Source organism: Lentinula edodes (genome assembly GCF_021015755.1).
Source record: "Lentinula edodes strain Le(Bin) 0899 ss11 chromosome Unknown C8R40scaffold_45, whole genome shotgun sequence".
NCBI lineage: Eukaryota > Fungi > Basidiomycota > Agaricomycetes > Agaricales > Omphalotaceae > Lentinula > Lentinula edodes.
Genome location: NW_025764351.1, coordinates 264,035 through 281,910, shown reverse-complemented (window position 1 = coordinate 281,910; position 17,876 = coordinate 264,035). Strand labels below are relative to the sequence as shown.

The 17,876-nt window shown below is 45.9% G+C and overlaps 5 protein-coding genes across 5 annotated transcripts; 3 read left to right on the top strand and 2 right to left on the bottom strand.

Moving 5' to 3' along the window:
* Window positions 1–1,550: 1,550 nt before the first annotated feature.
* On the top strand, window positions 1,551–3,659 carry C8R40DRAFT_1240464 (uncharacterized protein). The gene is made up of 2 exons (XM_046233520.1): window positions 1,551–1,922; window positions 1,974–3,659. The coding sequence occupies exons 1-2, from the start codon at window positions 1,623–1,625 to the stop codon at window positions 3,612–3,614; spliced, it is 1,941 nt and encodes a 646-aa protein (XP_046081507.1). The 5' UTR covers window positions 1,551–1,622; the 3' UTR covers window positions 3,615–3,659.
* Window positions 3,660–3,761: 102 nt separating this feature from the next.
* C8R40DRAFT_1240463 (regulator of chromosome condensation 1/beta-lactamase-inhibitor protein II) lies at window positions 3,762–6,193 on the bottom strand. The gene is made up of 10 exons (XM_046233519.1): window positions 6,052–6,193; window positions 5,840–5,972; window positions 5,773–5,785; window positions 5,598–5,720; window positions 5,505–5,548; window positions 5,335–5,446; window positions 4,775–5,279; window positions 4,617–4,712; window positions 4,135–4,566; window positions 3,762–4,080 (listed from the first exon to the last, which is right to left on the bottom strand). The coding sequence occupies exons 1-10, from the start codon at window positions 6,148–6,150 to the stop codon at window positions 3,847–3,849; spliced, it is 1,791 nt and encodes a 596-aa protein (XP_046081506.1). The 5' UTR covers window positions 6,151–6,193; the 3' UTR covers window positions 3,762–3,846.
* Window positions 6,194–8,869: 2,676 nt separating this feature from the next.
* C8R40DRAFT_1163168 (uncharacterized protein) lies at window positions 8,870–9,886 on the bottom strand (the record flags this gene model as incomplete). Its single annotated transcript, XM_046230341.1, has 3 exons — window positions 8,870–8,895; window positions 9,468–9,551; window positions 9,688–9,886. The coding sequence occupies 3 exons, from the start codon at window positions 9,884–9,886 to the stop codon at window positions 8,870–8,872; spliced, it is 309 nt and encodes a 102-aa protein (XP_046081505.1).
* A 68-nt stretch (window positions 9,887–9,954) lies between these two features.
* On the top strand, window positions 9,955–10,878 carry C8R40DRAFT_1073303 (uncharacterized protein; the record flags this gene model as incomplete). Its single annotated transcript, XM_046226547.1, has 4 exons — window positions 9,955–9,998; window positions 10,182–10,303; window positions 10,457–10,578; window positions 10,681–10,878. The coding sequence occupies 4 exons, from the start codon at window positions 9,955–9,957 to the stop codon at window positions 10,876–10,878; spliced, it is 486 nt and encodes a 161-aa protein (XP_046081504.1).
* A 3,850-nt stretch (window positions 10,879–14,728) lies between these two features.
* On the top strand, window positions 14,729–17,872 carry C8R40DRAFT_1126514 (actin-related protein). The gene is made up of 14 exons (XM_046229028.1): window positions 14,729–14,864; window positions 14,917–15,024; window positions 15,082–15,322; window positions 15,376–15,579; window positions 15,628–15,801; window positions 15,860–15,970; window positions 16,037–16,152; window positions 16,205–16,358; window positions 16,412–16,516; window positions 16,584–16,691; window positions 16,755–16,836; window positions 16,893–17,259; window positions 17,322–17,481; window positions 17,541–17,872. Exons 1-14 carry the CDS (start codon window positions 14,791–14,793, stop codon window positions 17,586–17,588), a joined length of 2,052 nt encoding a protein of 683 aa, XP_046081503.1. The 5' UTR covers window positions 14,729–14,790; the 3' UTR covers window positions 17,589–17,872.
* Window positions 17,873–17,876: the final 4 nt, after the last annotated feature.

The following is a 17,876-nucleotide window of genomic DNA, read 5'->3' as shown; positions in this document are numbered from 1 at the left end:
CAGCTCATGAAATAGCAAATCTCTGCATACTCGCATGAAAACTCGTCAGCAGACAGCAAACTCTGCGGATGTACCTTTCACTGACGCCTGCTTATACCAGACCCCCGATTGAATATCATTTTTTTGGCTCTCGATATTGCAATGACAACACGACCGATCTGCTTCATACTTTCCATCTTTGGGTGACGGGGAGTGTCTGAATCGCGGACTCGTTGACCTCAAAAAATCGCCTCGTAGGCCTTTTCAGTGGAAGAAAATAATGATCGTCTGGCTGACATTGGATTGACCAGACAAGAGCTTTGGACAAAGTTGAGAGAAGATACAAATTAGACGGTCCGATGCTTTCAGAACGGAAATATGTTGTGCATGAATTCGCAGTAATCAACAACAATCCCCAAATATCCTCAGTATTATGTCAAACTTATCGAAAACGTATTGTCTGGCAAAATATAGGATTTGACCAGAATTCCCTAGCTTTCAATCCCAGGACCGGTTTTGACTGGACGTGAACGCGCGCGTGAACTCTCGAGTCAAACACGCTCGGTATCCATCACAGGAGAATCAGCATCCCGACATCAACATCATCGGAAACTCTGAATAACACTTACTTGACCGGTAAGCTACTGGGGTTCATGAGACATCTACCTTTCATTTATTCTATGCCCATGCGCTTATACTCTCCTTGGGGACAACAAGACGGCTCATCGGAAACACATCTCCGAAGCAAACATAAATCCTAGACGCGACTTAGAGGAATTGCGGCACGCAGACTTCAAAAGCCCGGCTTAATGCCACTGAATCCGTCTTGACTCGACAGTAAGACCAAAGCGACAGAGTCAAGGACCCCACAGAAACCACTGCCATGCGGCGACCGAAATACAAGACAACCAACTTTCCGTCTGCAAAAAATCGACCACTACTCAGTGAACGTTCTTCTAGTATCGAAATTGTTTGACTTCAATGATTCTATATCAAGTCGGATCGTGTTATCCATAGCCCTCCTAAGTTTAATTGAACAATGACGGATTTTTTGCGTTACCGAAATCTGCACAGGCACCAGTTTACACTGGCATGCCTCAGCATGACTCCAATGTTATTTCGCTCGTGAATTTCGGACGACATTTCATTTGCCACCTGAGAACTGTCCATAACAATATCGACCACATCGATGTAATGTTTCAATGCATATGTTGAGCCCATAGGGTATACTTACGATACTTTGAAAGGTCTGCCATCTGTCAAATTTCGAGTGACATTTTATCATCGCTCACGGCGCAACAGCGCTGAACCTACTTATGATAGGTATGCCTAGGTATGTACAGTACATACGCAAAAAACTAAAGTTGCCAACAAAGTCCAGGAACAATTATCGAGATTGCCTTGCCATACATATGTCCATATACCAAATGTGTTGCGCCCGATTCTACCGGTGTACGTAGCCACCCAGGAAATCTCATCTTTGTTTCTTTTTTTGGGTGGAAGTGTCTTTTTAGCGCACTGGAAATTTGAGGTTTGATGCCATGTGCACGTGGTTATTTTCTACTTCCTCAAACGCGTTCAAGCTTTCAAGCAATCAAGCTTAATCAAGGTTTAACGTCGCTGACTCACTATACCCAACGCTCATGTCGTCCCTTACAAGCACTCCTAGTACACCGTCGCTTGATGCGCTTTCTGACTTTGACCACAGTTTATTATCTGAATCGTTATCCCTCGATACAATTTCCATCTTGTCTTTAGATTCAATCCCGCCGTTTCCTTCCGGCTGCAGGACTCCTCTCCCGACATTTCTTACTATAAATGACATTACCTGTGCTTCGGCAAATCTACAACCTAACACACTATCCACTTCAACGACAACTATCCCAACGCCTCCTCGCCTTAAAACTCTACTCAAGGAGGATCTTTGTATATCTAGATGGACGGTATGTGAATGGAATTTCATTTCCCCTCGCTGTGCTCATTACTCGCTTCAGGAGAGCCTTGCTTTTGCTGAAGCCCCAGGCCATACTCCCTGGGGCGATGTTGAAGACCACGATATCACGCCTTGGAAACCAGAAGGATCTTTATACGCTGGTGACACCTTCCAGATGGCTTTGTTGAAATCTCGACAGCGACCTTCCATGTTACGGCTAGCTCGACAACGCCTCCCTGTCCCTAATTCCCATCATCGCAATGCGCTTGTCTTTGAACGCGAGATCACCCTTAAATCTGAGGGTAAGACTAAACGCTGGTCTGTTCAAGTCCCCGCTGGCTCTATGGATCCCGATCTCGCAGGTATGATGATGGAACTTCGAAACCTCAATTCGTATTTCAAGGAAGAGGAGGTCCAAGCGGACGACTCGGTTCAAAGATTGGAAGAAGGACTCTGTTCCCCTGTTGACGGCGTGTACACTCATACCCCGTCCCTCATCGTCTCGAACTCCCAGTGTATTATTCCCTTGTCTCTTGAATCAGCTGGCAGCCTGCATACTGTTCCGAAAATTCTTGCTGTGCGTCGGGGAAACAAAGCTCTACCTCCGTTGTCAATAAAGTCTGAACTCATGAACCCAAGCCCTTATCCCAGCATTCCCACTGCCTTCCTCGGGTCGCCTTCCTCTTATCATCCCACCTTCGAATTTGCCGGGACCACGCGATCTTCCACTGCTTTTCAAGATATGATCGAATCCTTAAGGTCACAATGCGCCTCGCTTCAGGTAGAAACTGCCCATTTTCCTGCTCTGCAAGAAGAAGAGAATAATTTTCAAATGATCCAATCTTGCCCGCATGTTCCTCCTGCTTCCCCAAGTGCACGAGATGGCGATAACGATTGGGCGTTTGCGGACAGTCTCCTGCAAGAGTTTCCGGAATTCTGCTCCAAGCAAAATCTAGAACCTCCTAATGTTGAGCTGCAATCCGACAAAATTTTTCCTGAAGCTAGTATTACAGATCCGGCCCAGTTAACACACACTATATCCTCAAATGATCCATCCAATTCCCATCTACCTTCACCGTCGATCGCCGGCAGCGTTTCGCCGACACCTTCATCCAACTCCCCTCGTGGTATCCTTAAACGATGTAAGAGTGTACGCTTTGCTGAAGCTCCTTTGATCGACCCAGACTCAGTACATACCACACCGGTTCAGGAAGTAGTATGTCCTTCCACCCGTCACTCGACCGGACCTCCAATTGCACGCTCCTTGAAGCGCCCCTCTCCTTTGCGTCATACTTATGCTCCCCAATTGAAGCTGACCTCTTCTGCTGACTCGTCGCTCCCTTTGCGTAACGCTGGTTCCCTGAAGCCGACGATCGCATCGGAGACCACGAATTCTAAGCCTTCCGTTCATCTCCAGCGTACCGCAATGAAGAAGCTAGGCCGAGAGTGCATAGTGTCTTCTCCCATTAAGCCTAATAAGCCGAAGACGCAGGGTCCTCCATCGCTTGGACGTTCCTTCCGCAACACGCTTATTTCTGGCAAGGAAAATAAGTTGATCAAACTGAGAACATCTTCTTTTGCTAATAGGCATACCATGGACGAGAATGCACTACGCCGCGTCGGTAACAGTTCTAGCCCGTCGGAAACTCTCAAGAGCCGTATGCCAGTGCCTCTGAGGAACATCCTAACTAGATTTAAGTAAACTTGTACTTCACCACTTGTATCAAATTCTTCATAATCAGTTTGTTGGTAACGCTCTTCAAAAAAACCTAATTAAACCGCAATCTCAATTGCGACATTCTCTTTGATTTTCCTGATGTTTATGTATGAGAAGTGAGTGAATCATTTTCTCAACCGGTTCAATCTGGTTCTATATGGTAACATTAACATAGTACCATACGTGAATATACAGTATCGAGACAAATAAGTCCACCTTATGACCCTCGGCCTCTAGGAATCCCTCTACCAGCAAACCCAACCCTGAATATGCCCCCACCACGGCCTATGAAAGGCAAACCTGGGTCCTGAGAGGGAATACCGCCGGGGAATATTGGAGGCGTCTCAAATTGTCCTCGCCCTGCTCCAGCGTCATGATGTCGACGCATTCGAGAAGGTTGCGCCGTTTCCTTCTCGGTCTCAACATCGCTGTCATCTTGATTTTCATTTGTCTGCTAGTCATTATTAAAACGAAAGGTTGTAAAGGGATCCCGAGTAAGACTCGCCTCTAAATCGATGACGAGAGCACCAGTATGCCAACCTGATGCGGCAGCGGAAACACAGAAACGGTCCTTGGGCTTCTTTCTGTGACTATCAAAACGCACTTCGGTTGGGATCTCAACGTCGGGAGGTGTTCCATGCCTAGTCTCCAGCGCGCGCACACGGAGGGTTTCATTTGCGAAGCCGCCTGGAGTTCCAGCTTGTAATGATCCTGGATCTCCTAGGCCCAGTGCGCCATCCGAATATTGACCCCAAGTAAGCAACTTCCCGGTCGCGGTGACAGCTGCGAAGTGATAATCCCCCAGCACCACGGAAATGATGGACTTATCCTGCAAACCAGGAATGATTTTTGGTAGCGTGTCAGGGTTGGTCTCCGTGTCACCCATTAACACGATGGATTCCGAATAGGCAATGAAAGTGCGAAAATGGGCCGAGATCTGAACACACTGAATACATAGAACACCAGAAGTGAATGTCAAATGCTCACATGAGTTATTTTGGTATCCGATGGAGGTACCTTCAATCCGGCATTGTAGAATACATGGTGATTCAGGAGTCTACTTGCCTCGCTGAAATTTGGAAGCTGAGAGTGCCAGAGATCAAATCAAATTCATGCTGGAAGATGCCATTGTGTCAGAAACTCACGTATTTCCAGCTACCGAGAGAGGATTCACTAGCACTTTGCAGGGTATCGAACAATAGTACGTGCCCCTGATTAGTCAAGGCGATCATTGCATTATCAAACCCTGCGATTTTGACGACCCGTGGGGTATCCGAGTCAGGCTCCGCACCGAAGAGCTTGGGTAGAGAGGGCAAAGAAGGTAAAACGACAGGATCTGTTTGCAAATCCCAAGGTGCACACATGATCAGTCTATCGTTAGTGGAGTGGGCAGAGTTTTCTTCTTCGTTATCCATTTCACCCATCCTTGTCTCTATTACTGTCCTTAGAGGGTCAGAAAATGGCCACCAAACGACAATGTCTCCAGATTTCATCAGGGCCGAGGAGAAGGTCCAACCGCATTCCACCTGTATTGGTGTAAAATCTGGAGTGCCCAACAAATCAGAAACCAGTCTGAATGGCCTCCCCCAGCTCAAGAAGGTCCATATCTGATTGTTGAAGTCAAGCGACGAAGAGTGTAGCCTTCCACAACTAGAATCCAGTCATCAGTCGAGATCGAGAAGTATACGGGCTTGTAAGCAAGTACCTGATGCTTCGAATAGAGGTCGGCAACTGCAGTCTTAATGGAGTACTTGCTATCTTGCCTGGTTCCGAGAATCCATCTCGATTTAGCGCAAGTTGTGAACCATCTAATGCACCTGAAATTTTCAAGAATAAGCACCAATTATCAAACTCAAAAGCGGAAAATATGAATACCCCAAACGTGAATACGACCTTCAGAGTCCAGAGCTTGAAATGACCTAAAACGACTTAGACGTGATGTCAAGATCAATAGTCGACGCAACTTACATTCCTCCAGCAGCAAGGTTCACGATTCGGGCACCAGGAAACTTGAGCTCTAAAGGAGAGGATACGTTGTTCAGCGTGGACTTTGGGAATGCCGACATTCCGAGCCGGCCATGTTCCTTTCGACTGGTGAAAAATCATAAGATGTTCATTGAGAAACGACATTAAGATGACATACCCCCAAACAAAAACTGTGTTGCAAAGGATGTAAGTAGTAGTAGTCCAAGATACAATGAATTGCGTACCTCGAGGTTTCGTTAATCGTAGATATATAAATTTCCACCCGCTCCTCCTGGCAGTACCTTCATCGGGGAAGTTGAAATCTTCTGCTAATTTCTTTTTCCAAAACGTCTCGTCTCCACAAAGTTGCGCGAAGAACTGCGATGTGACAATGAAATGCAACAGTCAAGAGTAAGCATAACAATTCTAGGTTATTGGTTGAGCAAGAGGTGGTGACCTTGTTCGTGGATTGAAGCTGAAGCAGATCAACTAAAGGAAGTCGAGGAAGTAAATTATCGAGAAGAATTTCCAGAGGAATATCAATAATGGAGAGCATGGCGATGGAGGTGATAGTCAAGGAATCTGTAGCATCAGTGACATCATGCTTACTTGATAATCAAACTCAAGGCTCATAGCTATGCTTTGACAATTCCTAATTCGAGTTTACTTGCTCGAAATTCACATATCTCTGATTTATCTTGCTCAATTGCAATGTCGCCTTCTGCAACTCAAAGTCATTTATCAAAATTGTGTCCCAGTGATAACAAATGGCAACGCGCCGACTTTCGTCGTCTTTCATCATCTTTCATCTATCACTTGTTACGCCTACATAATATTTAGTAGGTATCAAGTCCAATCAGCCGTCATCCTCTTCATAATATGCCTGCGAGAATGTACATTTGATTCAAGCCGGGTATCTGTGAAGATCTTTCGCTTGCCTTTATCTCTGGAAACGTGCCCCGTTCAAACCCGCAGTAACAGAATGACACTGAGATAACGGATTTCCTCTCTTCAAACGGCTCTCTACTCCTTGATAGATCTCGTTCGCAAAAGGAGGTATAAGCGTCAAGGCATCTATCCTTTGCCGATCTCCTGAACATGCCAGCAACACGCGTTGAATTTATTGAATGGTCGGCACTGGTCAACGCAGGCCCAGACAGGTACATTTGGTGGAATCTCGGAATTATTTTTCACTTACAAATGTCATTTTTTTCAATCATCTGAGTACAAGGACAGATTTGAAGATAATACTCTTAGGAGATGGAGAGGATGCTTCTTATACCGAAGAAGCCGCTATTCAAGGTATAGATTTAATTCTCATTTTGGAATCCTGCCATGGTCGGCTCTGATGATCTTGCTTAGCTTCAGATAACTTGTAAGTAGACTCGGGTCTTGATTTGTGCTTGTATCTTGGCTGTCGCTCAGCGCTCATGGAGTAGATGATGCCTAGGCCAATGTCCCTGCATGACCGCAACGTTTATCATGAAAATGACTTGGTTGAGGCCTAGACATAACACATACCTGACAGTAACGTCGGCTTCAAGTCTGCAAATGTCTGAATCTGGATCATTAATGCGTTCGAAATTGCCGATTGACTTTGGTCATGATGAAACGACCATTTGTCAGTGGAATTTCGGATCGTATCGTAAGAAGGCTTACTTTAAGCTTACATTCAACAATTCGAAATCAAGCGAAGCACGTATGCACTACCAACGAATAGGCGTCGATGACTATAAAATTAATAAATGTTCGGATTTCCCGACATCCTTGTGAAATCCTTGTGAATTCCAACTAAGTAAACCAGTCAAATGTTTTACTGTTTTATACATCTTGTTAGTAAGTATATGACTGTAACTCTGTATATCTTCGGGAGCACGCAGCCACCATCAATCAGTTCGTCAATTTATGTACTTCGTCTGAATTTTGTTTAGGGCATCTTCCGAGCTCATTTTGGATGTCAAGTTCATTTTGGATTGCATGCGGAAGAGTGTATGAGAGAATCAGGAAAATTTGCAGATCATAACCAAACACGGTGCAAGGAGAAATCCAAGGAGAAACCCAAGCCCTCCCTATTACAGCGTATTCAAAAAACCTTGTCAGTAGCGTAAAAAACGAGATAAAATAAAATAAAATCGAAAAGGTACCCGACGTTTTAGCCGACCGCCTGGAGCCGCTTGGCGAGTGCGCTGTCACTCACGCCTTTCGACAACGATCTTCCGTGGTGGAAGAGGGTGGAGGTAACAAAGGGTAATAAGTCCACTCAAGATCACAATGTCGATGGAGCTCCTCCCGGCACGGTCAGACTCTCCAGAGGCATCAGCATCTGTTAGTCCTACCTCAGAAGCAAAAGATCCACGATCATACTACATTGTTGAAAGGCGCGAGTGACAGCGCGCTCGCCAAGCGGCTCCAAGCGGTCGGCTAAAACGTCGGGTACCTTTTCGATTTTATTTTATTTTATTTCGTTTTTTACGCTACTGACAAGGTTTTTTGAATACGCTGTAACTATGTCCCTGCCGCAAGTCATCATTCATATGGAGCGATGCACCGATCCAGAAGTTGACAGTGATTGGCGAATCGGTGACTGACTTAAGTAAATGCACTCGAGATGGTGTATACGAACAGCGATACGCCGGGCCAAAGGACTGCAATTTGCCACGAACAGGGGCCTATTGTAAGTGGGCTGTCAAAATAGGTCAAAATGTCGTGTTTGACGATGTCTGGGAAAAGACTTGTAAACGAACGTACATTTTCGTACATTTTCAATAGGATGTGGAGCGATATGATACTTACTGTACTTACTAAATAGGCTATAAATGACCATGATCAGCAGAAGAATAAGTATGGGCAGGATTGTACTACGAGGAGTATGTCCCATATAGATAATGTACAATGTCCATCAGAGGACAGAAAAACATAGGGAAGGAATGGCAACAGCATGTAAGTAGAAGGGATACATATCGAAAAACAGTAAGTAATAAGGCGTATCATCACTCACGCAGTATATAGACTATAGGTATAAACGAAATATGTGCAAAACAAGAAACAGCTACATGAATTTACATTTAGATCCGACAGCCTGAGTCAATGTTGGGGGTCAGAGAAATACGGCGGGGAAAGAATTGTAACAGAAGCAATCAAAAGCAGAGAGAAAAAACCAAGGCGCATCCTATCACACCACACGAGAAGGTGGCATGCCAGAAGAGGTGAATATTCAAGTTCAATAGTCATCCCCACTCCCACGACCCATACTCGCATGCCCAGAGCCAGATCTTCTACCGCTCTCCCCCTCGTAATACGCCTCCGGATCATACGTCATGTCACTGCCCACCTGAAGTGGAGGAAGCGTTTCACGGTGCTCATAGCCAGGAAGGGGAGTTAGCAGCATACTATCCGGAGGAAGTCGACCCGAATGCATCTGTGGAGGAGAAGGAATTGTCAGGGGTCGATCAGAGGGTTCTATTGGACTCGAATGATAACTCGAGGGTGCGTCGAACTGGAGTTGGTGAAGGCTGTGGCTGTGGCTGTGGCTATGTCCATGTCCTGGGTGAAAATGCTGCATTGACGACTGAGAAGGAAGGGACGACGATAAATAGGGGACAGGTATAGATGATCTCGTAGAAGAGGAAACATGGGGATTCCACTGCGAGACTGGACTGGTATCGTACCTCGGCCTCGCGCCGAAGGGGAGACCACTGCGCTCGTCTCTCTCAGCCGCGTTAAATCCCAAGTCGTCGGCACCCATATTATATCGCGAATGCAACGATAAACCTGGGAGTGACATGCTAGTGGCGTATCCATAGCGGTGATGAGAGGGGGGATAACGACTTGAATGCGGGTCATTCAGATCGTGTTGTGGACCAAGGAAATGACTGGGTCTTCGAGAGACGCCACCAAGGGTAGCGGCTTCCGATTCCTTCTTCGCTTTTCTCCATTGCTTTCTCAGCTCTTTGAATTCTACGAGGCAAATGCATCAGAAAGGGTGTCCGCGGTGCACGAAATCAGCGGAAACGCGGAAATAGATGTAGAACCAGTTCCGAACGCAGCAATATGAAATACGGCGAAGTAGAAAGGAAAAATCTGGTAAACTTACCATTTGGACTACGTTTTGAACCATGTTTCTGCATCGTGACGTGAGCATTGAGATGATTCAATGTCCCATAAGCCTTGTTGCAGTCAGGCCATGAGCACTGATACAACCGTTCGATCTCATCATACCGGCGACGAGGACGCTTTTTGACTGTGTTGCCTGGTAGCGCAACGAAGGAATAAGTTTTGCTATTAGGATCCATAGGACTTCGATTTCCATCAGCGTCAACATCTTCCCCTGGTGCATCACCAGCTGAAATAGACGCTTGCGATGGCAGCCGGGAAGTACCCAGAGAGGCTGGAGTGCTCGTACCAGTAGGCGACGCGCTGCAGTGGTCCTCCGCAATGGACGAATACTGAAGACCCTGAGCCATAGTAGGTGAACCTCCCACTTGACCACCTGTAAAACTAGGTTGAAATGGAGACAGAGGGGAATCAAGCCCTTCATTGACATGCGTGCTGTGCGCCATGTGATGAGAATCATCTTCGGTCTTCCAGCCATTATGGGACCGTGGCGAAGAGTAATGAAGATGTTGGTGATGAAGACGTAGGTCCCGAAGAGAGCCGATACTCGAGCCTCGTTGCAGAGAAGGCGCATAGGAAGAACGCGAAGAATTATTGTAAGACATAGGGTAGGAGTAACGACTCGATGTGTCGGCGGTAGAAGAATTTGTAGAATAATTGTTGGGAATTGCCAGTATAGCTGGCTCTGACATGCGCCTTTGGTCGAGAAGGCCTGAGGACGAGATATTAGACGCAGATGAGGTCTCGAGATAGGAATCACGAGAAAGTGTGGCTGGATTATAACGTGGGTCAGAATCAGTTTGGTAGGATGATATATGTGGATGTTGGGGATGCGATTCAGGGTATGAATGGGAAAAATCCGCAGAAGATTGTACGTCACCAGGAGAAGGAGAATCGGATGGATAAGAAGCAGGAGCATCGGATTCTCTTATATCATTGACAGCAGTGAATGAATAAGTGTTCTGGGGTGTAGGAAGTGGCTGTTGGTAGATATTGGAGGAGGAAGCGGGATAAGCGGAGGGCGGATCAGTGTCGTACATTTCTGTTGGTGAACTGGGTGAACCGAACGAGGGTTCAACACGATCAACATAATAGTAATTCGGAGAAGTATGAGTGGGGGAAAGTCCCGGCGAAGAAGAGAGATCGTCGTCCACTGTGTCTGGAGAGTTAGCAGGAGAGATCGAAGAAGAGACAAGCTGAGCTATATCTTCATAGAAAGACTCGGAACCAGAGCGGTGAACGAAAGGCTTGCAAGCAGCCTGTTCGCACTGTAATGGATATAAGTTAGAAGTAACTTGTTCAGAGGAAGGAAACATTAGCGGAGCCCGCACTGGGGAAAGGAAGTGGGACTTTATCTAGCCGGAGAATGACAAGAAATACGCAAGTTATAATTCAATTCATACAGTTTTACATTCAAGCAACACACAACCAAATTAGGATGAAATCTCGATTCATCACCCAATGTCACAGGACCGAATATCAATCGGTTCGACCTCCCTTTTTTGGATCACTATCAGGCCAGGCGCTGACCCCGGATTGCCTTTTCTTCCTCTTTCTCCTTGCGGCTACTTGTACTGTAATTTCTCCCCGACAAAGCATTCTATATTCCACTATTCGTGTTCCCTTTACTTTCCGCCCTTCTTTCCGCTTTCAGTCTTCCTCCGCTAACCGTTTCACTATCCTCACTTTGAGCTCTCCAATGAGATACTTTTTTCCCCTTTGTTCATTACCTGACCGAATAAAACGCGGTATAATGATACCTTTCTGGGACCCGCCAGGTATATGTAAAATAAGATTTACACTGGCGATGGACAGCGATGGACGTCCTTACGAAATTAGTTTTTACACAAAAATCATGATCAAGTACAATCCGGCTCGGTATACTAACCGACTTGCCCATTGAAAAAATTCCTCACTCCAACCCGGAAGTCATTTCGAAGGACCTACATATGTGCCTCCCGAACAAGTACTGTGCAAAATATGTATGTGTAACGAGCTGCGGCGATTTTTACAGTAATCAGTCTCTATAGAATACGTGGTCAACTATTCATCTTCTCAGCCTCACTGTCTATGTCCCTCTACGGCCTGCGGAGCGAACTGCCCTGATCGATGAGCAGCGCAACGATCCTGGCGTTTTCCATCACCTGGAAGAAGCAGGTACCAGTGTTGAACTGAAGGAGGCCGCCAGTAGATACCGAGAAAGCCCTAATCTGCGACTTCTCTGGGCGCGGCGCGCATGTACCGTATGTGAATCAACACAGACAGTGCCTCCAAAAGGTGCCTCTGTCCAAAATCCAGATCCTGCACAACTTGAGCGCGGATGATATTACAATTTCTGATGTTTACGCATCAGTAAAGAAATATCAATCTCTCCGGTTGCGTCGGAACCGGATGCTATCTGGGATGCACACAATCTGCAGGATACTCTTCGATAAAAGGTTTATGCACTCCTATTCTACGCCGATACATACCATAAATCTGACTTTTGCAGTGCACAAGTTAATGAAGAACTTCCCGATTTTGTATGCAGCACAACAACAGTAGCGGAACGTTATTATAAGTTACTCCTCGTGACGTTGAAGATAAATCTTGAGAACCTCGATGTACAAAGAACGTATTCAACCGTGAAAAAAAACGCTCACCTGGCAACTGTGTTGAATGCAATATGTCTTGCGCTCTGACAAGAGACAACAACCATCATCTCATGACTACTTATCAGTCCACCTGACCGACAGACTTGCCTCCATTTTTCCAGTTTCCAGCGAACCGACGGATGCCACTTCACAGATTTGGACGTATTTGCACCGTTATACCGGAGAATGCAGCCGCCGAAGATAATATTATCATTTAAGCGGATCTGAACACGTTCGGATTCGGGATCGTAGGGGGAAAGAGGGGAAAAACAAGTGTCAGACTGGTGTCACAGCTGGGCAGGCAAAACCGACCTCTGGGGAATCCACTTGTGGGCGTCATCGCGACTCAGCCACAAGAATTTAAGTCGTAGATATCAACATGGCTGCGTACATGTATGCGTCGAAATTGTGACGGCTGAATAGATACTGGAGCAACCCTGTTGTTCTATGCGAAGCTAACATTGAGCATTGAGCAATAGTACGATCCCTGGTTCCTTATCCTGACCTTATCCAGGTCTGTGGATTCATTGGACCTGAAACGACATGTTTGTTAACGATTCATGATTAGAATGTGAGGAATGAGGAAGGATACAACGCAGGCTACACAGAAAACGGATGATCTAAAAATCGGACCGACATTCGGAAGGAAGGATCCAATTATAAAGTACATAAAAATACGAACGCAGCCAGACGCAGCTGTGGATCGACACTGAACTTTGAAGCTCATGTACCAAAGGTTCTCTTCTCACGATGAAGAAGCAAGGAAGAAGCAAGCAGCCCACGTGTGATAACAGCAGTCCGACGAGCTTATCGCAAACGTTCGGCAGTCGCTGTCTAATCTGACTGCAGTGCTGAACAGCAGATCCAAGGAAAAACGAGGGTGGGATCCGGAAGGTTTAAACCACCCATGAGCCGGAAATGTGAGTGAGTAAAGTTGAAAGTTCTGAATCGCGCGCAAGTGAAGGTAAAAAAAATGTGAGAATGGAAGCTGCACAGGCTTCGGACGAAGCGTTAAACTTCTTGAGAGAGAGTTCCGAAACGCAATAAGATCTCGGAACGATGGAAGGCGAAGAGATCCGTGATATGACCCCAACCAACCAACCTCGCATTATTCAGGAAACGCCAGTAGGTATACTCCAGAATCGCCCAGAATCCAATTGGTCTGCTCGAGAGTCGGAATGGCTAAACGGTTCATACATATGTGGTTACCATTCCAAAAGTTTTCAATATTAACCAGAATATCCGATGATAGCAGATGATACTTGCTGCAAGGGCGCCTTGTAACTGTGCCTGGGGCTTCGGGTCTTGGAGAGAGCTTGACATGGTATGAATTATCTCATGATTTTCGATAATGTGCAGAGGAACGTCAAGTCATTTCCAGCGGGTCGTGCTGAGTCCCATGACGAATGATAGATACATCTGGAAGATTGAGAAAGGCAACCTCAATAAGTAGATTTGGGACTGAAGATAAGTGGAAGACATGAAAAGGTGAAGTCAAATGCGCCGATGAGAACTGTGAGTATACTGGGAAAGTCGAGTATAACTACAAGTGCGAGTGACTGGGCGCTGGCATGCAGCACGGTGAACATGATAAACAACACCACTCACGAGGACAGGTATCCTCGATCTGTGAGGAGCTCATTACATCGAATAGTCGAACATCGAGTTGGCGAAACCCGAAAAAACCGTTCGTGAATAGACCCAGATCGACATCAGACCGTGTTCATCGCATAAGTGATATATCGTAGCAGATAACAAAAGACGTATAAGCCAGAGAGTTTAATGGGACTGGAAAGTCAAAAAGGCGTCAGACTCACTGCGTCAGAAACGATTGAATGGATTTATCCGACTGTCGCCATCCTTTTCTATTCGTTCACGGGAAGCGCACCTGGGTTATAGCCTATAGGAAACCTGTAGCAAACACAACGTCATTGTGAGGGGGCAAATTATACACATACTCAACCATGGGTGATCAAGAGACGATGTCAATGCAGGATGTAAAGATTCGATGAATTGCTATTATGTGTGAATGTCAGAGCTTGATAAAACTTGACGACTCACGCTTTGACACCTATCTTACAGCTCTGAGGTTGCATGTTATTCTAATGGAGCGTATTATGTTACAGTATTCATTGCGGAAACTTCTGGCATCGAATTCGAAAAACTTGGGTTGAATTCATCGTCACATAGGTAGGACATCTCGAATCCCGCAATTCAAAGGAGCCTATCCATTCTTGAAGTGTTAGGAAGGTCAAAGCGCACAAATTCGTAGACATTTACCAGCTTGAGCCTTAGAGCTTAGAGCTTAGAGGATAGATTCAGACTGATTCAGAGTAAGGTTTTTATGCGCATGCATATTGCAAGTAATAAGCGCCAAGTTATGTAAACGCCCATCTTTCACGTCGTCCTTTACCCTCTCCATAGGCTTTTCATAATACACCAGAATCTAGATGCCCAGAGGCATTCCGAATGCAAAGCGTGATGATACTGGAATTAAATACACGACATTTCACGTTCCTCTATCGTTAGTGCTCATACCTTACTCGTTCTTTACCATCCTTGATCTATGGCCGCAGAACGAATCCAAAACATCTAGGAACGACCTACCTCAAGTCGGAAAGCCAAACAATTTGGTTCAGAAACTCTCAACGTAGAAGTAAGGAAGAAACCCCGCAAGAGAGCAGGTGATACTGACATATGGTTTGGTTGCGATGATTATAACACTGAGAAACTTAGTATAGACGCGGTTCTCAGGTTTTGGTAATCCATCTGGGCTCCCGTTTCTCGCGTATTGGACGAGCCTCGGATGTCACCCCTGTCACCGTACCAACCGTCGTCGCTCGTCGATGCAAGACTCCAGTTACTCCTCACACTTTCATCGAAGGGATCGCTCGGCCGCGCGCAGGAAAGAAGAACTTGCGGCCATCTGAAAAGAGTTTGGATCAAAACGAGTATGAAGTCTCTACGACATCAGACGATCCAGTATGTTCTCGGTTCCTCTTTTGTAAACCTCTCATTCAAAGTCGTGAATACAGTTCGAAGAAAAGATTGCTGCCATAACAACGTCCCTCCGGGACAGGATGCGCTTTTATAAGCTTCGCGTTACTCCAAATGCCGCAAACATTGCTTCCACGTTCAATGGTCCATTCAGACCTGAAATAATTGCGGAGCACAATGATCCTTATCGTGTTGACTGGATCAGTAGTTCGACCGATGAAGAAGTGCTTGTTGGGGATAAGGTTGGGCGGGGTTGCATATATCAATTTCTTTACTCTAACCTTTCTCAGGCGCTTCGTCTCGCAGACCCACAATCCTCCAGTTTCATAGTCAGATGGCCAATATACGGTTCCAAATTCAACACGCGGGATTATACATCATCACAAGTCGTTCTGAGCGATATAGAAACCCTTCTGAGATACACATTACATGATAAATTCGCAATTGAACCTAGGGATTACGGAGTAAGTTTTCTCATTTTTAATACGAGAAGTACTACTCAGTCGTCTGTCGCTGAGTCAGAGTCTTTCAGTGGTGCTCATCATACCTGATGTCTATGATCGTGACTACGTTCGAGAATTGGTGAGTCTATTGCTGGTATCGATGGGCTTCAAGCAGTTGTGCGCACAACAGGTGAGAATCAACGCCACCATACATTGAATGACTAAAATGGAAAACAAAATAAACATCTCTCTTCAGGAATCATTGGCCGCTACATATGGAGCTGGCATTTCGACTGCCTGCGTAGTTGATATCGGGGCAAAAACAACGAGCATCGCATGCGTCGATGAAGGTCTCGTCGTGGCAGACTCCCGGTATGTAGTGGGTTCATCAAGAGAAACGAGTTCTGACTGCGAATTCTCTTAGAATGTCCCTGAATATCGGCGGCGACGATATCACAGAATTCCTCTACGTGTTACTTGAACGTATCAGTTTTCCTTACAAGGACATCAATTTAGCTAATTCCTACGACTGGAATGTCATGGAAGATCTTAAAGCTCGTCTTTGTACGCTAATGGAGGTACGCCGTATCTTCTACTTTGCCGTTCTACTTTGCGACAGTAATTTTCGTAGGTTGACGTTGCTCTGAATTTGTACGATTTCGTTGTTCGAAAGCCTGGCTCCCCTGCCGAAAAATACGGTCTGAGGGCGTACGATGAGATCATTCTAGCCCCGATGGTAAGCGTTCAAGTTTTCAGGCACCGTACACTGTAGAGCCAGCATGATCCTAAAGCACCTTTTCCAGGTCATATTCGAACCTCGAATGATTGAATTTGACAATAAGCGACTTGGGTTGCAAGACCTGAACCCCTGTATCACTGAAGAGATCCTTGAACACACCAGCGATCATGTTGTATGTACCTGCATTGAGGAATCTCAATACTCTCGCTCACTGTTGCCATGTTTTCATACACAGACGTCTGCAATGGTAATTTCCACCCAGCATCTGTTGCCGGGACCTAGTGATACACCAGCCTTGCAGTACACCGATCAGAAAGGTGGCGTCTTTCTCGTTATTGTTAATGGTCAGAGGGCTCATTGCAAAATCTAATAGCAGACAAGACTTCCTCAGATGCAGGCCCTACACTTGGGACTTCATCTAATATCATTGTCGAAGGCTCCATAGATGTTCCAATGGAAGTTATCGACATCGAACTGGAAGACAATAAGTCCTCGGGCCCTCAGCAATCCAGCCCATCCAAGTCTGCCCGTAGACCTTCATCAGAGCCGGTACAACCTTTCCCCGGGAGCTTTGGTGTAGACGTATGCTTTGAGGCCAGTAAATTACCTTTGGACGTAGCTATATTCAACAGCGCACGGGCATCAGGAGGCGACGAAAAAATCCGTAAGTATCTTCAAGCTGTTTTGGTCATCGGAGGGACGGCTCGAATATCGGGAATGGGACACGCTCTAGAGAGCAGGTACGTCTAGCCGTCTGAAATTACCCGACTTTGCGCGTGACGGAGAGGTGACTCTATTTTAGATTACAAGCTATTGCTACGCCACTGGTTCAAAATATGGAAAGGGTGCAAATCATTCCTCCACCCAAAGACGTTGACCATCGTGTGCTTGCATGGAAAGGTGGTGCTGTCTTGGGAAAAATGGATGGAGCTGCAGAACTTTGGGTGACACAGCAAGACTGGGTATGCCTTTCCCCTTGATTCTCACTGCGGCATGACTGGTGACATTGCTTCATTTCAAGGACATTTTGGGAATGAGGGGTTTGAAAGAACGATGCTTTTTTTTGTGACTGAAATTTAGTCCTGTATCTATCGTAATGCTTCGTGAACAGGGGAAGACCGCGATCCGCTCTTGTATTCACATTGTAAGGCAACCTGTGTTGCATAAAGGGAAACAAACTGGTTCACATACTGTGCGATATGTACAGAATTGGCTCAAACACCAGAGTCATGATGATTTCATAATGACAGTAGTAGTCGCACCAGAGGCTAAAACGCACCTGAGGCAAACGGTGGAATTTCGAACGTGGCTCGAGTAATTTGAGTCACGCATTGAGGGCCGTTTCAATAGAAGATGA

Coding starts and splice junctions, on each gene's coding strand:
- C8R40DRAFT_1240464 (XM_046233520.1), top strand. CDS start 1,623: ATGTCGTCCCTTACAAGCACTCCTAGTACACCGTCGCTTGATGCGCTT. Junction 1,923..1,973: donor TTTGTATATCTAGATGGACG/GTATGTGAATGG, acceptor TACTCGCTTCAG/GAGAGCCTTGCTTTTGCTGA.
- C8R40DRAFT_1240463 (XM_046233519.1), bottom strand. CDS start 6,150: ATGCTCTCCATTATTGATATTCCTCTGGAAATTCTTCTCGATAATTTA. Junction 5,280..5,334: donor ACCTCTATTCGAAGCATCAG/GTACTTGCTTAC, acceptor ACTGGATTCTAG/TTGTGGAAGGCTACACTCTT. Junction 4,081..4,134: donor CTCTCGTCATCGATTTAGAG/GCGAGTCTTACT, acceptor AATGACTAGCAG/ACAAATGAAAATCAAGATGA.
- C8R40DRAFT_1126514 (XM_046229028.1), top strand. CDS start 14,791: ATGCCCAGAGGCATTCCGAATGCAAAGCGTGATGATACTGGAATTAAA. Junction 15,802..15,859: donor TTGAACCTAGGGATTACGGA/GTAAGTTTTCTC, acceptor TCGCTGAGTCAG/AGTCTTTCAGTGGTGCTCAT. Junction 16,517..16,583: donor AGATCATTCTAGCCCCGATG/GTAAGCGTTCAA, acceptor CACCTTTTCCAG/GTCATATTCGAACCTCGAAT.